Raw genomic sequence first — 20898 nt, forward strand, 5'->3', positions numbered from 1 at the left:
TAATTGTGCGGACGTATTTTACCTCCACAAACTGCTGAGACGTGGTTTGCGATACATGTGGCAAAAAAGTGCTCCAAGAGTGAGGTGTTGTGGCCATACTAGGGAGACATTCAAAAGGGCTGTTGGGGGGGTAAATACATTTTACAGGGTTTATTTATCGGATAAAATACGTTAAATATCACCGTTCTTATTGGCCGGCTCGGAAACAGCGGGGGTGTCCAAATTAAGAGGCTGCTTCCACCTGAGGACCCGGCCTTCGCAGTCTAAAGAAAGCCGGGTAGTACGTCACGAGCTCCCTCGGTGGAGTGAAACTCTGCTGTCTGCTCCTTGCTATCTAAAATATAACTGGGCACTGACGTAAACTCTCGACCGTCTCACACTTTGTTTAATCAGTTTTCTGTTTGACGTTCATTCAGCTTTGTGAAAACACCGGAGTAACCCTCCCAAGGGATTAATAAAGTTAAATTTAATTTAATCTAATCTAATAACTTTAATCTCAGCCAAACCGATTTACTCACGAACAAATAAAACACTGAAAAAACCAAACAATAACATTTTTAGGTTATCAAAGCGACTTATATCACGTTTAACCCGAGTAGCGAAAGTCCGCGGGGGTTTGAAGACGATGTGTCGATCGGCTCAGATATTTGAAGTTTACACATTCTCACCTGAAAATATGTTAAAAAGTTTTTTTGCGACCCAGAAAGAGAAATAAGAGTAATATTAAAACTAAGCAGCTGCCGCCATTGTTGGAAACTGTGAAACTATGAATTCTGCGATATGGTTTTTCAATTTTGTTGTCCAGGTGGAAAATCGATAGAAATTCGGGAGAATGGTGGCTCCGGGAGATTTTCGGGAGGGGCACTGAAATTCGGGATTCTCTCGGAAAAATCGGGAGGGTTGGCATGTATGGTTGTGGCAACATCACTAACCTTGTCAAACACCTCAGAGTAAATCATATCACAGAATATGACGAGCGTATGTTGAGGCGAACTGAAGAGGAGGAGAGGAGAGGGACAGGGACGACGCTGCTAGGGGGAGACAGACGTCTCTCACGGAGTCCTTTAGTGCTGCAGGCAGGCAAGGTGTTCAAATAGCACAACTTCAGTTTTTTTATTTCTATATGATGAACTCTGCATTATTAAGTGATAAGAACAAGAAATCTGATGTCCTGTTATCATTATGACGCTATAATTTGAGATACAATAAATAAAATAAGTTTTTGTACAAAGTATTGGTATCGGATCAGTATCGTCGATACCACCCTGAATATTACTTGATATCGGATCGGAAAGAAAATCAGTGGTATCACACATCACTAGTCAACACAGAGCAATTCGCTTGTTGTAGGAAGCAGTCCATTTAATAAACAAGACATAGTTCAGTAACTTTCTATTTATTTCAAACCAACCTATATTGACATAGATATTTACAAAACATCAAGGGCAAAACATCATGTTTCATCTAAATTAAATTAATGCAAAAAAAATAAATAAAAAATACATCAACATAAGAAAAATGGGTCATGAAGAAATAGATACAGATACATTAATATCTAGAAACATATCACAACATCAGAAAAAAGAAAAGTTCCACAATGAAAAAACTAATTCATAGATGAAAATTCATACCATTTACATTGAAAATTATCATTGTAATTATTTATTTTTGTCTATAAAACTATTAATAAAATGTGGAAAAGAACATTAGGTTAGTACATTTCTAACCCAATGTAAAAGGCAAGAGTTATGTGTCCAGATATTAATCCAGTTTACGAGCCTTCAAATAAGCATAGATGTTCTTGTCCTCTGCAGGTTCTGTAGTCCTTGTTCCTGGATCTTATCTTTCCACAAGTGAAAATTGCTACAGAATAAGCCAATGAGTCTTCATCTGTCTGAGGAAACAGAAAAATGGTGAGACTTAGTTACACAGGCAGACTTTAAAACATACGGAAAGCTTGCTCCTGATGTTTTTCACAGTTACCTGTGGAATTTCCTGATCTCCTTTTGCTGTTACATTTGCCTGGAAATCAACTGCATCTGTATTGATAGATAAATTCACAACACTGATGTGAGTCCAATTTTGTTAAATATTGTTTGGTAAATTAATGTATGATTGACTCTGCATACCATTGCCACCCACACATGAGCTATTGTTCTTGACTGAATAGATTAGAGAGGCTATAACAATCAGGGTTACAGCCAAAGCAACACATAACAGATAGAGAAGTTGAATTAGTCTTGTTGACTGCTGATATAAAACAAAAGAAAATGAATTATGTTAGCAATGATTAAGTGTTGTCAGATATATTTTTTATATAGATTGATTTAGCATTACAGAATATTAGGTAAAAAACTAGAATCTAATCAAATGGACAAATATTCCAATTTTCCCCATTGCATAAAAACATGATTCAGTTACCGTCAGTATCGGCTTTTGTTTTGTCTCCAGAAAAAGACTCCACACATGTGGCCACAGCACAGTAATACGTCTGAGAATCAGAGGAGCTGGAGTTTCTGAAGTAGCTGTAGAAACATGTTTTTGTGGAGAGTCCCTCTGAGTTCCTTTCATATTCATCTCCAGCATTCACATGAGCATAATTAGAAGCCGGGTGAGATTGATGTGGTTCTGCACTCAAACAGAACACGTTGTCATCTACTGGACATGTTTTATTCTGGAAGTCATGGAGGACCAAACACTGAAGATTGACTGTGTGTTTCTGATGGACAGAATCAGATGGAGGAGTTGTAGTGAAAGGAGGCTCTGGTCCTACAAAAATGAAACAAAATTATGTGAAAAATTCACTTGTTATTTTAAAGACCAATTTAAATAGAAAAGGGAAAAAGAAAGAAAAAAAGACAGAAAGAAAAGCTTGTAAAAACTTGACTTAAATAAATGCCATATATGCCTCTGTTCATGAATATAGAAACAACCTATATAATTTCAGAGGAAAATGTTTTTCTATTCTTACCTTCAATTTTCAAATAGGTTCCATTCAAAAATGTTAGTTCTCGATTTGCTGTTTTCATACAGATGTAAACTCCTGTATCACTCTGCTGTGCTTTTGTAATATACAGATCAAATATTCCAGGATCTGTTACAGTTCTAATGCGCTGATCAGCACTCTGAGAGCTAAATGATCTTCCTAAGATTTTAGGAAAGTCTCCAGAAACAAGCTTGATCCAAAACAAGGTTCCTACATCTCTACGGGGGCACGTCAGGTTAATATTCTCCCCAACGTAAACAGTCTTTGTCTCGAAAGTCTGTTCATCTGAGCAATCTGAAAAATATTATTCAAGTCAGACATGAACAAGAGACAGAATCATTTACCTTGTCTTCTCTTCATTATCTATATAAAAATGGCAATAATTGAAATATATTATTATATATTTATATATAAATATATTTATATGTAAATCTGATGTCTCTACAAATACTTACATCCAAAACTGAGCGTCAGCAACAAATAAAATACAACCATTTCTGGATTTTGTTTGTTTGTTTGTTGTATTACCTTCCTGATACTGTTGTAAAAATAACTTAATATAAAAGAATCATCCAGATATAAGTATTGGTAGTGGGAGGGAACTATTTCAGAGCAGTCTGATTGGCTACTTGTTATGTTGGTGTATCACTCCATTACTGGAGTGGAAACAGTATCAACCATTGTTCCTACTAAAGCACATAAAGCAACACCAAATGTAAACCCTGTCGTCTCATATTTGATTCTTGTGGGTTTCTCAAACTGAAAGTTAGAAAAAAGAACACAACAAAGCTGAAGCACATTTTATATTAATGCCAATATGACAGTTATCGAGCCATTGTAAACAATTAACCCCAAATGCTTTGAAAGAACTCAACTTGAAATTGTAATTCTGGTTAAATGTAGGGTTATTTAAGTGATATTTAATTCATTTTAATTGTTTAAAAATTAAAATCTTATTGATCAATGAACGCTGCAAAAACCATGTGTTTCAGTCTGGTTAAGGCATCGTCAAAGTTAGACAACAAGAATGTCTTTGCATAACCCTAGATAATGACTGTAGCCATTGTAAACAACTCATAATGACAGGATGCTACATGGCAGGGACTACTGCCACTGAACACCAGGAGGTTTGTTCAGTGTTTTAACATTTTCAATAGTTGTGAAACACACATTTTATCATAGTAATACGGGGGTTAAAACCGTTGCCTCACAGCAAGAAGGCCTGAGTTTGACTCCACAATCCAGGCGGTTGTCTTTCTCTGTGGCGCTTGCATGTTCTTCCCATGTTTGTGTGGGTTCTCTCTCCCTCCCACAGTCCATAGAAATGCAGTTAGTGGGTTTAGGTTAATTGGTGATTCTAAATTAGCCAAAGGTGTGAATGTGAGTGCAAATGGATATCTGACTCTCTGTGTTAGCCCTGTGAAAGACTGGTGACCTGTCCAGGGGCTAAATGGCCTCTGGCTCTACGGTTGCTGAAAAAAGCTTTAGTGCCTTACAACCCTGATGAGTGAAAGAGAATAGATGGGTGGATATTTTATCTCATGTCAGTTATGTCATTAACATCCATTGGTATAAATTGAAGAACTAAACTTTACAGTAAACAGTTTAAGGGTAAACTTTGACTAGTTGCTAGATAATTTCACAAGTGTTTTGATTGCTACGTGTCATGATCCTGGGCCATGTTGGCCCAGCATTCTTAGTTTTCGTGTATTTTTGTATTTTGTTCTTTATTTAGGCCATGGTTCCTGGGTTGCTCTGTTAAGTTGTTCCTTATTTTGATTTCCCCTTGTGACTTTTCCCCCTGTGTGCCTCTCTGTGTATCTGTGAGCCCTTGTCTCCCCTCCTTGTGTTTTATTCCATGTTTCCCCAGCCCGCCATGCCTGTGCTCTCTCTCTCTCCTCCTGTCTGCACCTCTGTACATCCTGTTTTACTTTGACAGTCTCCCGTCAGTGTTGTGTTTACTACTGCTGTGTCTCGTTATGATTATCTGTGTCAGCTGTGTTCCCCGTGTGCTCCCACTTCCCTCGTTAACCCTCTGTGTCAATGACAAGGTCAATGAATGTGGCAATATGAATCATAATACGTAAATGTACAGAAATATACAGTTAACAGTTGGTTTAAATAATAATGGATTGCATGCCCTGGGACAGAGGCAAGGCTGCCATATCGCACCATCGGCCCCTCTGGCCATCACTTGTAGGTAGGTGAAGAGTCTTGACCACGGACACAATACCGGGTCTCGAACTGGCAACCTTCTGATCACAAGGCAAACTGCCAACTCTTGAGCCACGATCGCCCTAAATAGCAATAATAATAATACTTATGTGATGTAACACAAGCTTATAGGAATCATGTTATATACTTTTCCATAGCATTACATTTGAATTCAACAGTTCGATCTTTCAAATAACGGACAGATATTTGTGAAATCATGATACATTTGTGAATGTATTTTAACAATCCAAATATGCATATGTACAGACAGATACATTTAATAATCATGAAAATCATGTTTTATTACATTACAGTGATTTAACGTTAATGTACATTTGAAATGTGAAATCAGTCTATTTACGTAACTTTAATGATATTCTAGAAGAACAGAACAAAACTGTAAAATGCAGTAAAATACTTTTATATTAGGATTTTCCTACAGTACAGCCATACCCACGACCTTGTGGTTGTTAGTTCACATTCATTGGCCGATGCTTAGCGTCATGTTATTATGTGTCCCAACATCCAATGGCATGTCACATTGTTTTCATGGCCACACCTTCACCCCAGGTGCAGAGGCCTATTTCTGTTCAGGAATGTTGTGAATACTTTGAGATTCATATTAATTGCAATTCCTACCTCTACATTTATTTTTTAAAATATATAATTATCACAGTGTGGCCGTGCAATGTTTTATATGTTTTTTTTTTAGTTTTTATCCCTATTAATTATATTTTCACTTGTTACCTCTGAATTATTGAATCAGACCTAGATGACATGAAATTTTCAGCACAATTATAATTCAAATACTGTTTAATTATTGATTATTCTCATTAACTTTCTATCATTTTATATATTTTTCCATAGTATTACATTTGAATTTAACAGATCATTCTCTCAAATAACAGACAAATATTTGTGAAATTATGATACATTTCTGGATGTATTTTTACAATCTAAATATGTATATGTACAAAAAATATATATTTAAAAAACAAGTAAATTGTTTTGTACTATATTTACAGTGATGTTGTGCTATTTTACCTTTGACATGTAAAATCACAGTCTACTTATGTAGATTCCATGATATTCTAGAAAGACAGTACAAAACTGTAAAATATACAGTAAGATACTTTGACATTACTATTTTTTGGAACAGTGTAAGTCATTACAAGTACAGAAGTGTGGGGGTTAATTAGGCTGCAACCTGTGTGCTAACAACTTACTAAACTCCACCTATCAACACACAAACACTGATACACACATAAAACTGAAAACAGATCCTGTTTTCAGCCCTAATCATGATTAGGGCAAGTTTACCAAAAATAGAAAAAGTTTGGTATGTGTAACCAAAACAGTAACTAGGAAGACATTCACACATTCACCTGTTATATTGTATGTCAGGAAAATGAAAGCACCTACATTAAAATCTGGCCCTAAAAAGCAGTGGACTACAGTCAACCAAATCACGTGTGTCTGTTCCTGGCAGAAAAATCTATAGTAGCACGAAACCACAATCTCAGTTTTGGTCAAGCTAGAGATTTGTGTGTTACATGACAGCCTCCCGTCTAAGACTACTTTCAGTTCTGCCACTTCACTGCTTACAATAATAATAATTTAAAAAAAATTCTTCACATTAATAATGTGCATGATGATTTACACATAACAATATAGCAAGCATTTAAGAAGTAAATGTGAAGTTTAGAGGGTGAACATGAAAAGCTTTTTCTTAAAAAGTTGTTTTACTTTGCATATTCTGCCTTTTCTTAATGTCTGCACACAAAGACAACTAAACCTAAAGTCAAAGTCATCGCTGACAAACAAACAGTGCATGGAAACTTAAGCATTTCTGTGGTTGGGCTTTCAAAGAAAGGTGTAAATACAAAGCGGCTTTTCTTCCTGTTTCACTCTATACTTCAGTTTCAGGAAGCTGCTCTTGTTTTTTTTTCATCCATATGAGAAGTCTAGCAGATTGACACAATATAAAAGTAAAAATATTATCAGAACACATTTAAAAGAGTATTTGAAGGGTACACCAACAAGGACACTAACTAGACTATTTTTTTTAATTATACACTTTTACATGTTTTTATAGCTGCTTCCAGAAGAGGGGAGGTGCTAATCAATTGTCCCTCCCTGTCCTTTGTGGCAGTGAAATTATTTAATGGCAAATTATTTGACTATAGGTTTGAAACCTTGGTAAAGTGTGTTCATATGTGCCTCTCTTAGCACAGTGATGGATAAGTACTTTAATTTGAAAGATCAAATTAAGTATGCATTTAAATACAGTTGTATGAATATTGCATACATGTAACACTTTATGAGAGATGCATAAAGTTGTAGACGCTTGGTGTTTGAAGGGAGCTTGCTGACGTCTTTGCTCACTTCATATCCTGTTAAAGCACACAGTGAGTTCTGTTCTGAGTAAACAGCTTCAGTAGTTGGTCAAGGGGTGGAGAAATGGCCCACCACAACTTTAGTTTGTCAGTATAGTTGTTGCTTGTGGCTTTGCTTGTTGTTCTCATGACTAAAACGCAGAAGGCCCTTTCAAAGTCATTTGAGAGTATAAAGAAAGTTTTTATCATATGTATAAATATTATTGCATATTTTTAAACATAGACATTGTTTTAACAATATAAAATAGTTGTGGAAAGGCTTGGTAGACAAATATCGCCATTCTAGCAAAACCACTGCCTCTCTGCAAGTTGTCTCACTCACTTTCTGTCTCCATTTGCATACAGCAAGAAACCAAAGACAAGAACCTGGTTAAACACAGAATTTTCTTATTTCATTAGCAATTATAGTAATCCTTCCCCTGTTCTTTGTATGCTTTATAAAGGACTGAAAAAAGTGTTAGGACTTTTATTTTTTTGTTGATTCCAAGTAAATTACTGGGTTTTGCTTTTGGGTTAGTTATGATTATAACACGTGTCTTGTTTTCATGTGAAAACGGGCAGTCTGAAGATCTGGCTGACCCTTGGATCTCTTGGAGTGCATCGGTGACTCATCTAGGGGGTGGTAGTGGGAGGTGATTGGTTGATTGCACAAAAGACTGAATGATTCAATGATGACTCAGCAGATATGTCCTTGGACTGGAACAGATGGGTCAAATGTCACATAGCAATGCTTGGTCAGCAGGTGTTCATCCAGTGTACTTCCTCGTTCAGCTGGATGAGTACACTGTTGCCTTTATGGAGCCTTTGGGGTTCCAGTCCCATCCAAAAAGGTGCCTACTGAGCTAAATTCTATCGACATATTTTCACAACTATATATGAGTATTAAAAAGACTTGCTCATTTAAAAAAAATAAAATAAATAGGAGGTAAGAGGTGAGACAAATGCCTCCCTGTCAAGTTGCCCATCCAGTCCATATGCTCTGGCTCAGACACTGAGGAAGTATCTCAACTGACAAAAGTCTGTCTAAGGCAGGGGTGTCACGCTCATTTTACAAATGTAGTTGTAAAAAAACTGGCATTTCTGGAGTATAAAATGAAAAACAGAAACTTTTCTGTGTTTCACAAAGTTGCACACTAGGGTTTATTAGAGACATTGCCATAATGCTGCATAATCTGTGAAAGTTGAAATCTCTTTGGTATTGAACAGCATAAATTAGGTTTTTGTGTCAGCAGTCATTGGGGGGGAAACTAAATCAGTGGCTGACAACACTGTGCTCAACAGTTGACAGCTGCATAATAAGCGAGCAAATAAGGCAGAAAATAGAGTTTTGATGAGAAACTGGTCTCGAAGCATAATGAGACATAGTCGTGGTGGAAGTAAGACAGACAAGTAGGAATTCATTACTATGCTTTTGTTAAATGTGAAGTGTAGTTTTGGTCTTCTTTTGCTGTTGGTTCAGTGAATTTTGGTCAGAGAGAGACAAAACCTTCAGTTTCTGAATCTTTGAGATGTCTGTTTTCAGCATCCAATGGCATATTTGTGTACATACTGTTGGGTGAACAGGATTTGCTGCTTTGTGTTTACATGTTTTTATGGAAGCTGTTTGCCTGCGCTTTTGTTGTTTTAGCAGTTTGGAGGTTGTTGAAATGGTTTTGTGAGTTTTAGCTGAGATTCTGACGTTTCACTAGTTTCCACACATGTCTATGTATGAAAACAGATCTGGGGATGCATCTGTTTTACTTTGTGTTGTATGAATGGTCATAAGGGGGCTTTTCAATAGGAAAAGCTATAAAACTTATAAAAAAAATACAGTTAAAAGTTCAAAAGTGATACTTGTGCTTGTTTTTGGTGAGCATCAGATCAAGAAAGTTAAAAATTTGCCATTCAAAGACACTTTCCTTATGAAAAGTAATTTTTTTTTCACTGTTTTCATAAAAGCCTTATTTTTATGCATTTACTACTAAAGAAAACCTCCTTGAGGTTTGAGGCCCCGAGAGGTTTGAAACCTTTTGTCCACCACAATGGAAAATGGTTGAAAATTAGAACGGGTATCACTTTAGCCAGCTTCTAAGTTTATAAATTATGGACTCAGCTTTGGAGGCTCCAGTGTCACTGAAATGCAGCCAGATGCTGCTCATTTTGCTTGTATCTCCACTTTTTCCTGACATGCTTGCATTTGAATCTACTTCATCATCTCTGTGTACATGGGCTGTACAACAACACTTGCTGTCTTGTCTGCCCCACTTCCTTCTCTCACGTAATGTTGAGTCAAGTAATCACACAATTTTCCTCAATTAGACAATTTTAGACTTTAATTTTTGACTGTGTACATGTGGTTGACTGTCTACCTTTTCTAAAAAAAAAAAAAAAAAAAAAAAAAACCACCACAGAAATTGGAAAATAACATGGTAAATGGCCTGTATTTGTATAGCGCTTTACTAGTCCCTAAGGACCCCAAAGCGCATTCAGTCATCCACACATTCACACACTGGTGATGGCAGCTACATTGTAGCCACAGCCACCCTGGGGCGCACTGACAGAGGCGAGGCTGCCGGACACTGGCGCCACCGGGACCTCTGACCACCACCAGTAGGCAATGGGTGAAGTGTCTTGCCCAAGGACACAACGACCGAGACTGTCCAAGCCGGGGCTCGAACCAGCAACCTTCCAATTACAACACGAACTGCCAACTCTTGAGCCACGATCGCCCCATATAACAGATATGGGGCAAACAACAGAACATGATAACATTAAAATATATAATTTTATTATAATATGTTATTTATTATTTCAATAAATATATTATAACCGTGTAGGTCTAAATAAAAGCCACAATGAAGCTTGACATGCATTTCACACAGTTTGTCATAAAAAAAAAAATAGTAAACCCTAATAACAGTAGTTACTCGACCGCAGAAGCACTGACATCAGTGTAGACTGTCCCCCCCTCTGCTGCTTTTTCACTCCTTTGTGGTAATTTGCCGCTTTTCCTCCTGGTGATGTTTGGTGCAGAGTAAATCAATGGGTTCTCAACTGTCTGAGGAAGTTAAATTAATTTAAATTAAAAAAACATGCAAGAGTTTAATGTACCATTGACTTTATATTTTTCTTTATTAAATTTACCTTACCTGCTGACTCTGCTGATCACCACTTCCTGGCATGCTATCTGTTTGAAAGACAAAGAAATTTATTATGAAAGATGCTTTCCACATGGTTAATTTGCACCAAAGCTGATAGATATACTAATGTGAGTATAACTTTTATTACCACACCAACAACTGGATGTTTTCTTCTTGATGGTATAAATCAGGAAGGCTATAACAATCAGACTTGTAGCCAAAGCAGCACATAATATAAATAGAACTGTATTGGCCTTTTGCAAGTCCCACATGTTGAGTCCTGGAAAAATAAAAGCACCCAGTAATAATTATTACTTTTAGTGACATTATAAACTGGGGAAAAAAAACTTTTATGCTGATGTTAAACTAGCCTATTCTAAATTAATATAGCATTCTTCAAATTTACCTTTAACATCCAGTTTTATTCCATTTCCAAAAATTATATGTCCACATGTGGCCACAGCGCAGTAGTACGACCCGGCATCAGAGGAGCTGACATTCTTGGAGAAGCTGTAGACACATTTCTGTGTGGAGGAAACCTCTGGACTCCTCTCACATTTATCACTGTTTCCATCAGCATAAATCAAGTTGGGGTGAGAGTTATCCGATCTAGTGCTGAACCAAAACACACTGTCATTTCCAGGACATGCACTGTTCTCTGGGTTAGAGAGGACTGAACACTGCAGAGTCACTGGGTTTCCCGGATGGAGGGGACCAGATTGAGGAACCTGAATGATGTCAGTGATAGCCGTCTCTGGCCCTTAGAAAATAATTAAGTAACTGTTAATATAAATACATAAATCAGTAAGGTCATGTTTTACTCGTTTTAGTTAGCTATTGATTTGTAAACATGGGTAAGAAATAATCAGTTCTGTTTACCTTTAATTTTTAAAAATGTTGCATTTAAAAATTCCATGTCCAGTTGGTCCACTTTTATGCAGTAATAAAGACCAGTGTCACTTAGCCTAGTTTGACTTATTTCCAGAATAAATGTTCCAGGTTCTTGCTTTGCTGTAATGTGAGGAGTGGTGTTAACACCGTCATAATCAAAGGTAAATGTTCCTCCCAAGAATTCAGGCCAGCTTCCAGAAACAATCCTGATCCAATACAAGGTTGCTTCATATTCAGATGTCGGGCGCTCACATGTCAGGGTCACATTTTCTCCAACACCAATAGTCTTCGTTCCAAAAAACACATAATCAGTGCATCCTGAAAGTCAAATTAAACAGAGCAGTTAGATATAGAGTTCTATATTCCACATGTTAAATTGGAGAAATATATATGGAAAAAAGCCGACTCTAAACTTACGACCAGCTCTGAAGCCCAGCAGCATATAAAATACAATCAGCATTTTCTGATGGATTTACTTGTGACTCATTTACATTTAGGCATACTAAGATGATGCTCCTTAATATAATCACATCAAGTGGGAGGGAACAATTTCAGAACAATCTGATTGGCTGTTTGTTATGTTGGTGCTCCGTTCTACTACCACAATGGAAATAATATCAATCATCTTTCCGGCGTAAACAACCGAAACAACACCAAGAGCACAGTTTTCTTTTACAGTGGGTTTCTTTAACACACAGAAAGTAAACAAAAGAGGCGTTACGGTAAACCAAAACACTCTCACAAAAACACCTTTAAATTTCCATCATTGTCTTTATGCTAACTGGTCGTGCTGTTTATGCATCATACAAACAACATCTTTATCAACTACAATAACATAAATTGTGTGAGATCGTGTATATATATATATATATATATATATATATATATATATATATATATATATATATATATATATATACACATGATGCCACAGCATTTCAGTCAAGTTTGTGTGCCTGGGGCATTGCAGCACCTTTACTGCTGGTGTGCGCGAGATCATTGTTCTGTAGGCTGTCTCACTTTTCTTCACACTTCAGCTGTCTTACAGATGGCTTCAAACTTTACACTATAATACTTTGATATTAAGAGGATTTCATAGTTGATTAAATGATGGAAAGGAAACGAAGCCTGTGACTGCAAAAACAGCCTAATTTATCCATTTCACCAGTTTGGTATGAGGTGCTTTCAAACAAACCATACTTGATTAGTGTTTTAATAATTGAGCTATCACAAACATTAATATTGAGACCGATGTCTGCTGAGTGTGAGATATAGCTCTCTCTTTTTTTTGGTGGGGGTGGGGCACAACTATGCATAAAGATTTGAACTTAGGTCATAGAGTGTATACAGGGAGTGCAGAATTATTAGGCAAGTTGTATTTTTGAGGAATAATTTTATTATTGAACAACAACCATGTTCTCAATGAACCCAAAAATCTCATTAATATCAAAGCTGAATGTTTTTGGAAGTAGTTTTTAGTTTGTTTTTAGTTTCAGCTATTTTAGGGGGATATCTGTGTGTGCAGGTGACTATTACTGTGCAGAATTATTAGGCAACTTAACAAAAAACAAATATATACCCATTTCAATCATTTATTTTTACCAGTGAAACCAATATAACATCTCCACATTCACAAATATACATTTCTGACATTCAAAAACAAAACAAAAACAAATCAGCGACCAATATAGCCACCTTTCTTTGCAAGGACACTCAAAAGCCTGCCATCCATGGATTCTGTCAGTGTTTTGATCTGTTCACCATCAACATTGCGTGCAGCAGCAACCACAGCCTCCCAGACACTGTTCAGAGAGGTGTACTGTTTTCCCTCCTTGTAAATCTCACATTTGATGATGGACCACAGGTTCTCAATGGGGTTCAGATCAGGTGAACAAGGTGGCCATGTCATTAGTTTTTCTTCTTTTATACCCTTTCTTGCCAGCCACGCTGTGGAGTACTTGGACGCGTGTGATGGAGCATTGTCCTGCATGAAAATCATGTTTTTCTTGAAGGATGCAGACTTCTTCCTGTACCACTGCTTGAAGAAGGTGTCTTCCAGAAACTGGCAGTAGGACTGGGAGTTGAGCTTGACTCCATCCTCAACCCGAAAAGGCCCCACAAGCTCATCTTGGATGATACCAGCCCAAACCAGTACTCCACCTCCACCTTGCTGGCGTCTGAGTCGGACTGGAGCTCTCCTGCCCTTTACCAATCCAGCCACGGGCCCATCCATCTGGCCCATCAAGACTCACTCTCATTTCATCAGTCCATAAAACCTTAGAAAAACCAGTCTTGAGATATTTCTTGGCCCAGTCTTGACGTTTCAGCTTATGTGTCTTGTTCAGTGGTGGTCGTCTTTCAGCCTTTCTTACCTTGGCCATGTCTCTGAGTATTGCACACCTTGTGCTTTTGGGCACTCCAGTGATGTTGCAGCTCTGAAATATGGCCAAACTGGTGGCAAGTGGCATCTTGGCAGCTGCACGCTTGACTTTTCTCAGTTCATGGGCAGTTATTTTGCGCCTTGGTTTTTCCACACGCTTCTTGCGACCCTGTTGACTATTTTGAATGAAACGCTTGATTGTTCGATGATCACGCTTCAGAAGCTTTGCAATTTTGAGACTGCTGCATCCCTCTGCAAGATATCTCACTATTTTTGACTTTTCTGAGCCTGTCAAGTCCTTCTTTTGACCCATTTTGCCAAAGGAAAGGACGTTGCCTAATAATTATGCACACCTGATATAGGGTGTTGATGTCATTAGACCACACCCCTTCTCATTACAGAGATGCACATCACCTAATATGCTTAATTGGTAGTAGGCTTTCCAGCCTATACAGCTTGGAGTAAGACAACATGCATGAAGAGGATGATGTGGACAAAATACTCATTTGCCTAATAATCCTGCACTCCCTGTATAAAACATCAATGTAGCTTCCAATCCAGAAAATTAAAGCTAATGAACGAGTACCTTAGACCCAAAATATTTCCTTTGACAGTCTGGGGGTGATTCAATATTTTTATGTTGAGTTGATGACTAGATTAACCTGTTTCAAGCCTAATTGTGTCAATGTTCTGGGCCATTTGACCCAGCCTTTTGAGTTTATGGCGCTTTTATGTATGTTGTAATACCCACTGTTGAGATGTCTCGTCTCCCCTTCCTGTGTGTCATTCCATGTCTCCCCTGCCGGTCATGTTTATTCCATAATTCCCCAGCCCATCATGTCTCTCTCTCTGGTGCTCTCTTGTCCTCTCTCTCTCGTGATCCCTTGCTCCCTCTCCCATCTGCATTTCCTCCTGTTTCACGCTCATGTGTCACTCTACGTCTCTGTGTTTCCTGTTTTATTTTAATAGTGTCGTGGTCCATGTTCAGTATGTTCAGTTCCCCTGTGGCGTCACATCCATTTGTATCAGTTTTGTTCCCCATGTGTTTCCACTTCCTTCACTGTCCTTCTATGGATTTAAGTCTTCTGTTTTCCTTGGTTCGTTCGCAGGTCGTCTGTTTGTCTCCCCCATGTTCTCGGTCCGTAGTTTTTCCATGTTCCCTGCGCTTTGCTGTTAGTTTAGTTTTTCCCAGTTTAGAGTCAGCCTTTGGTTTTGGTCTCTCCTATTTTGTATCTTTGTGTTTCACCTTAATAAACAGCTCGTCTTTTGTTAAATATGATTTCTGTCTTCAGCGTTTGGGTCCTCTTAAATAAACCCTTTGACATACTGAATGCAATCTGATGTAGCTTCTGTTGTGGAAGTTTTCCATTAAATAAAGCCTGCAGAAAAGCGGTGAGCGGTAGCTAACATTCTTTAATCAAATCACAAAGAACAGAAAACCCAAGCTTGGTGGAGAGCCTGCATGATCGTGGGACAGACGGTCAGCAGAGTCTCCCTGAGCCTAGCATGGCTCTCAGTTAAATACCTTCTCCAGGAACAAAAGGCAGTACACAGCTGTTTCACACCTTAAGGTTCACACTCCCTTGCTACCTCCCAGAGTCCCAGAAGACACAAAAGACTCTTCCTGTGGAGTTGTCTGCTCCCCCCAACTTCCTTACTACACCCCCACCATTTGTCTTACTGTATGAGTGTGAGACATGCTAAAATCCAGTGGCACCAAGGTATCATACAATAAAATAATGTGATTAATACATAAATAAAAGAAATTCCTATACACTGCTGATCCCTATTACAGTCTAAAATAACAAAAAGGAAATTGTGCTTTAGGGTCTGGTGACTTTGTAATTGACATGTTATAATCATATGGGTTTCCAGTATCCTTTGGTTTTCCTGCCAGCTCCACCACTCACTTATCATGTCTGGTTACATCAACATGGTAACACCTAAGAGTGGTAACACTCTCTTCCACAGCATGTCTTTTATCCTGTCTTCCTTCTCTCACCCCAACCGGTCGCAGCACATGGCGCCGCCCCTCCCTGAGCCTGGTTCTGCTGGAGGTTTCTTCCTGTTAAAAGGGACTTTTTCCTTCCCACTGTCGCCAAAGTGCTTGCTCATAGGGGGTCATATGATTGTTGGGTTTTTCTCTGTATCTATGAAGCGCCTTGAGGCGACTTTTGTTGTGATTTGGCGCTATATAAATAAAATCGAATTGAATTGAATTAAGACACTTCATAAATTCACAACAAGACTTCACAAAACAATTGCAGATCTTACGCTATGTTTTCCATCTTTTAAATACAGTCTATGTCTGAGTTTAGCTTAACACGAGCAGAATTTTTTTTTAAAACGTGTTTACCCAAGTGTGTTTTAGTACCCACTCCACCAGTACCTTTTATATATGTCTAACATAGTCACTAATAAAGTCAAATAAATCAGTGCAATTTTGGTACAATACACTAGCATACATCCAGCTGACATCAGACTAGGCTTATGGTTAGGAAATGTGTCGATGTGCTTAGCAAATATGCTAAAAATGTTGCTTTTTGAGACAACATGGAGAAAATGCTGCGAGTGTAGGACTCAACACAATGACCGTATCAAAGATAGACAATGTGGCTCCAACGTGATTCCTCCCACTGTACAAAAATGAAGCTCTGTTTATCATGGCTACTGTGTTTTGCATGTTTGGAGCCTGAGCTGCACAGTAGTGACTCTGGGGTGGAGTTGCTGCTTTGAACTCCACCCACTCACCCGCTGGAGGTGACTGGGAACATGCCCCTCTGCACTTTTTACAGCTTTTAACAGTTTTAACAATGTCCGCTGTTGGTTTTACAGCAACTGACTATTAAACTAATGTAAATGCAGCCACATGACTGCTTTTAAAAAGCAACACAGCTCACATCATTCTGTAGCCTCTACTGATTAATTCATTAGCTAGAATAGCCATTAGCATCTAGCTAGTGCTACACTGTGTTCGAGGCTTTTTAGCAATTCTACACACCTGTCTTGCTGTTAGGGCTGCTCGATTATGGCAAAAATGATAATCACGATTATTTTCACTGAAATTGAGATCTCGATTATTTGACGATATTTATTTAACCCTTTAAGACCTACCATAGAACCAAGTCCGCCAGAGCTTATATATTTTTTTTTTTACATGTTGTAGTGCCATTTTTGGGAGCATTTCAAGTTGCTATACATCAATACAACTGTTATAGCCCATATTTTAATGATATGTATGTATTAAGTCCATAGTCACTACATTAATTGCAAAAAAGTGCAATAAACTACAAAAAAATTGAAAATCTTTTTTGTTTTGTTTTTTACATATATTTCTACTTGGAGAATTTTAAGAGGCTTATCCCTCTAAACTTTAAATACAAAAAAGTTGCAAAAAATAGTTTACAACAACAGGAAATTTATCTTGAGTGTCTTCATAGTTTTATTTTGGAGATACAGCAATTTTTATATACTGCAGGGAAAACAAAAAACAATCCTATGATGCAAATTTGCAAAGAAAACAGCACGTGCATCAAAATAAACTATTTCCAGCAGTGCAATTCGAGTTCTAAGCATCCCAGAAACTATTCAGAAAAGTATAGAGTCAAACATAACTTATAAAAACACCAGTATAGGCTTTTAAGGCCTTCAAGTAAAAAACGACGGTTTCGGACAGGAAATGGCGGACATGCGATAGTTCGCGTTGACAACTTTTTCAATGTCGGAAGTGTTACGAACAGCTGATCGGATCGGCAAAGCGTGTTTCTGGAATATTATGTTTTTGTTCCTGCAAGTGCTTTCTATGCAATTTTTGCAAAGGAAGGAAACCGTGACCTAGGACAAGCTGATGGCATAAGATGTAAGTACAACTCCTCCGGTTTCATATGCAAAACAAATTATTGTGCTAGCTTACGCGGTTCCGGTTCTACAGGGATTTAAAGGGTTAACAATAACATAGTGTGCAAATACTGATAACAGTGCAAATGTTTGCAATATAAAAAATAAATGAAAAATGTAAACATCTATGTTTAGTGAACTTTGCAGTGTTGCTCTGTGGTGCAGCTACGACACCGTAGCAAAGTTTACACACTGTCTATTTGATCCACGTCTGACTCCGCGAACCCACAATGTTTCCAGACCACTGAAGTTTTTTTTACCTCTCTTTTCAACCAACGGCAGTCACTCTCCTCTCCAAATAACTTCTGCTTAGCTTTCCGAGCTTCCCTCGGGTCCTCTTAATTGTTGTGAGGCGTGTTCGAAATGCAGAGAGGTGCGCTCGATTTGCCACACGGAGCAGCGCGAGAGTAAAGCACGAGGGAGGGGCTAATAATCGGCTCACTAATTTTTAATGATCGTTGAAAGCCCAGATCGTAATCGTGATTAAAATTCGATTAATTGAGCAGCCCTAGTTGCTGTCATAGTTAATATGTTTGAATGATAATCCCTTATTATTTTTTGTTATCCTCAATTTAGACAAAGAGATTATATCAAGCATTACACATTACACAGGCCTATAGTGTTGTAATTATCACAACTTAAAATTAAATGCTGTCCTTTGATACTTTACCATATGAATGAGGATGATAGAAAACAAGCTCATTCAGTTTGACAGCTTGACATCCATCACACACTCACAGAGCTCTCTCCTGCCTGATAGCATGAAGATAGAAAAGTTTAAATGGAATGTTTTATAGGAATGTAATTTGTCTTTTTATTTAACAGCAGATTTTCCCCCAGACCCTGGGGAAAATGTTGGAAGAAGACCATCAGAGCCAGGCTGAGTGTGGTTACCTGGTTCCAGAAATTTGGAGACAATTCCTCCCCTTCTTTCATCACCGCTGTCCTGTGCCAGATGTTCCGTTGACCCACTGAGGCCATGTCCACACTAATACGTTTTTTTGTTTGAAAATGCATCTTTTTCTTTCCATTTTGGCGTTTTTGGTCAAGGAAAACTGAGCTTTTTGAAAATGATCTCCAAAGTGGATACATTTGAAAACGCTGTTTTCGTATCGCAGTGTGGACAGCGAAAACGGAGGCTTTTGAAAACGATTGCACATTTTAGTCATATGATGCAGTCATGTGATCAATTCTACTAAGATGGCGGACAACATTGTACAGCAGTTGTTTTGTTTGCTCTCAATTTTGACAGCCCCATTAAAGATTATCAGTTTGTACATGCTCCAGATAGCTCCAGATAAAACTCGGCACTTTTTGCCACAACATTTCAAAGAGCCGGAAAGTGAATAAACGGCAGGTCTTAGGTTTCATGCATGCACGGTACGGGAACGTAGCATGTGTGTGGATGAAAATGATTGAAAACAATAGTGTGGATACGGAGCGTTTTTAGATGAAAACGCCGTTTTCAGATTTGATGATAAATAATCAGATGATGTTTCTGACATATTTTCAGAAACATCATCAGCAGGAAAAACAACAGGACTCAAAAACTTTCTGAGCTCTCAATGAGGGAAATATTCTTTGGACCTCCAGTTTAGGCAGATAAAGACAGATAAACCCAGCACTTTTTGAACAGTACAATAGCAAACTTTGTGTAGCGTTAGAAGCACTGCACAGAGGCTCTGGACTTTTATATGATGATGTTGTACTCAGTCTTGGAAAAAATTTAAAAAAAGCACTATAATTAAAATCTGGTTACTCTGATAGGAATGCCTCTCAATTAACTTATGGCAAATAACACACACTATTAGCAAAATCCTTTTACACTCACATCCACACTTACGGGCAATTTATAATCTCTGATGTATCCCACTAAGTGCTTGTCTTTTGGACTGCAGGAGGAAGCTATAGTACCCATGTATACATGGGGAGAACATGCAAAGGTCTATCTGTCTAGCTATCAGATCTGCTTGCACCATTTGACCCATCTATTGCTGAGCTCTTTCACATGTTAAGGTCTCTAAGCTGTACTGTAGCTTTTTATTTTTTTTTCTGTGTACTCACTGAAAATAATGTTCTTGGCCATATGATTGTTTCTTTATTGCAAAAAGGAGAACAAACAGTTAATACAGTTAAAAATCAAGGATGTAATACAACACAAGTATGTTGCTATGAGACATTGCCAGTGATGGTGTCTGTTGACTGTAAATATTAATTAAGATTAAAAAAGACACAAAAACAAAGAAAAGACCAAAGAGTCCAATATACAGCATGTTTAACAAGGAAAAAATCAGGATCAATTTAAATTTGAGGAGATGCTTAAAATTATCATTGACATCAGCATTTAACTTGAGAGTAGACACTGTCTTCAGCACACTCTCTCTTCTTTCTTCCTCTTGTTTTTCTTTCAGAGAAATTCAGCGCAGCGTAGTTTAGTTCTTCATCAACTACAGTCTGGGTAGTAATTAAAAAAATGTTATCTATGTAGGTCTGTGAAGGTTCTCAGTCATCCAGGTCATCGTAGTCAAAGGAGCTTGCAAAGAAAAGCGTCTGGACTTCTTTAAGTTGCTTGAAGGCGTTTCACCTCTCATCCGAGAAGCTTCTTCAGTTCTAAGGTCAAATGGTGGAGAGTCCCAGATATAAACCTAGTGGGAGTAATCCCCCACAGAGGGACCAGACACCAGCGAGGGAGGATAAGAAGGACAGACGCAACAACATTGTCATCCCCTATGTAGCCGGTGTATCAGAAAAACTCAGGAGAGTTTTCTCCAAGCATGACATCCCGGTGCATTTCAGACCCAGCAACACGCTCAGACAAAAACTGGTTCACCCGAAAGATAAAACGCCAAAACACAGACTTAACAATGTGGTGTATGCTGTACAGTGCAGCGAGGAATGCCCAGACCTCTACATCGGAGAGACCAAACAGCCACTTCACAAGCGCATGGCACAACACAGAAGAGCCACCTCCACAGGACAAGACTCAGCAGTCCGTCTGCATCTTAAGGATAAAGG

At 38.1% G+C, this 20898-nt stretch overlaps 3 protein-coding genes across 5 annotated transcripts in view; all 3 read right to left on the bottom strand.

Annotated features, from left to right (window-relative positions):
* LOC309712848 (signal-regulatory protein beta-2-like) overlaps positions 1 to 20898 on the bottom strand; it is a 71366-nt gene that overhangs the window by 47858 nt on the left and 2610 nt on the right. Inside the window, exon 6 of one of the 2 annotated variants that reach the window (XM_082543996.1) lies at positions 19769 to 20337. The exons of the other annotated variant lie outside the window; for it this stretch is intronic. Coding sequence (XP_082400122.1) covers positions 20221 to 20337 — 117 coding nt within the window. The 3' untranslated portion in view covers positions 19769 to 20220. Of the gene's footprint in view, positions 1 to 19768; positions 20338 to 20898 lie in introns of those variants that run through there. 2 annotated transcript variants of the gene reach the window in all.
* Positions 1591 to 3501, bottom strand: LOC309713025 (uncharacterized protein). 2 transcript variants are annotated; one of them, XM_082544353.1, is made up of 5 exons: positions 3442 to 3501; positions 3331 to 3349; positions 2422 to 2769; positions 1984 to 2039; positions 1591 to 1894 (listed from the first exon to the last, which is right to left on the bottom strand). In XM_082544353.1, the coding sequence occupies exons 2-5, from the start codon at positions 3344 to 3346 to the stop codon at positions 1772 to 1774; spliced, it is 543 nt and encodes a 180-aa protein (XP_082400479.1). In that variant the 5' UTR covers positions 3347 to 3349; positions 3442 to 3501; the 3' UTR covers positions 1591 to 1771. The 2 variants fall into 2 exon arrangements, 1 of the variants encoding a protein (XP_082400479.1); XR_014278463.1 differs by lacking the exons at positions 2422 to 2769; positions 3331 to 3349; positions 3442 to 3501 and adding an exon at positions 2130 to 2224.
* Positions 9988 to 19801, bottom strand: LOC309715671 (uncharacterized protein; the record flags this gene model as incomplete). Its single annotated transcript, XM_082548967.1, has 7 exons — positions 9988 to 10633; positions 10725 to 10762; positions 10864 to 10995; positions 11122 to 11475; positions 11595 to 11924; positions 18778 to 18871; positions 19727 to 19801. The coding sequence occupies 7 exons, from the start codon at positions 19799 to 19801 to the stop codon at positions 10499 to 10501; spliced, it is 1158 nt and encodes a 385-aa protein (XP_082405093.1). The 3' UTR covers positions 9988 to 10498.

The sequence above is a fragment of the Aulonocara stuartgranti genome (assembly GCF_965226115.1).
Source record: "Aulonocara stuartgranti genome assembly, chromosome: 2".
Lineage (NCBI taxonomy): Eukaryota > Metazoa > Chordata > Actinopteri > Cichliformes > Cichlidae > Aulonocara > Aulonocara stuartgranti.

Coding starts and splice junctions, on each gene's coding strand:
- LOC309713025 (XM_082544353.1), bottom strand. Junction 2,040..2,421: donor AACAAAAGCCGATACTGACG/GTAACTGAATCA, acceptor CTATCAATACAG/ATGCAGTTGATTTCCAGGCA. Junction 1,895..1,983: donor GAGATCAGGAAATTCCACAG/GTAACTGTGAAA, acceptor CTGTTTCCTCAG/ACAGATGAAGACTCATTGGC.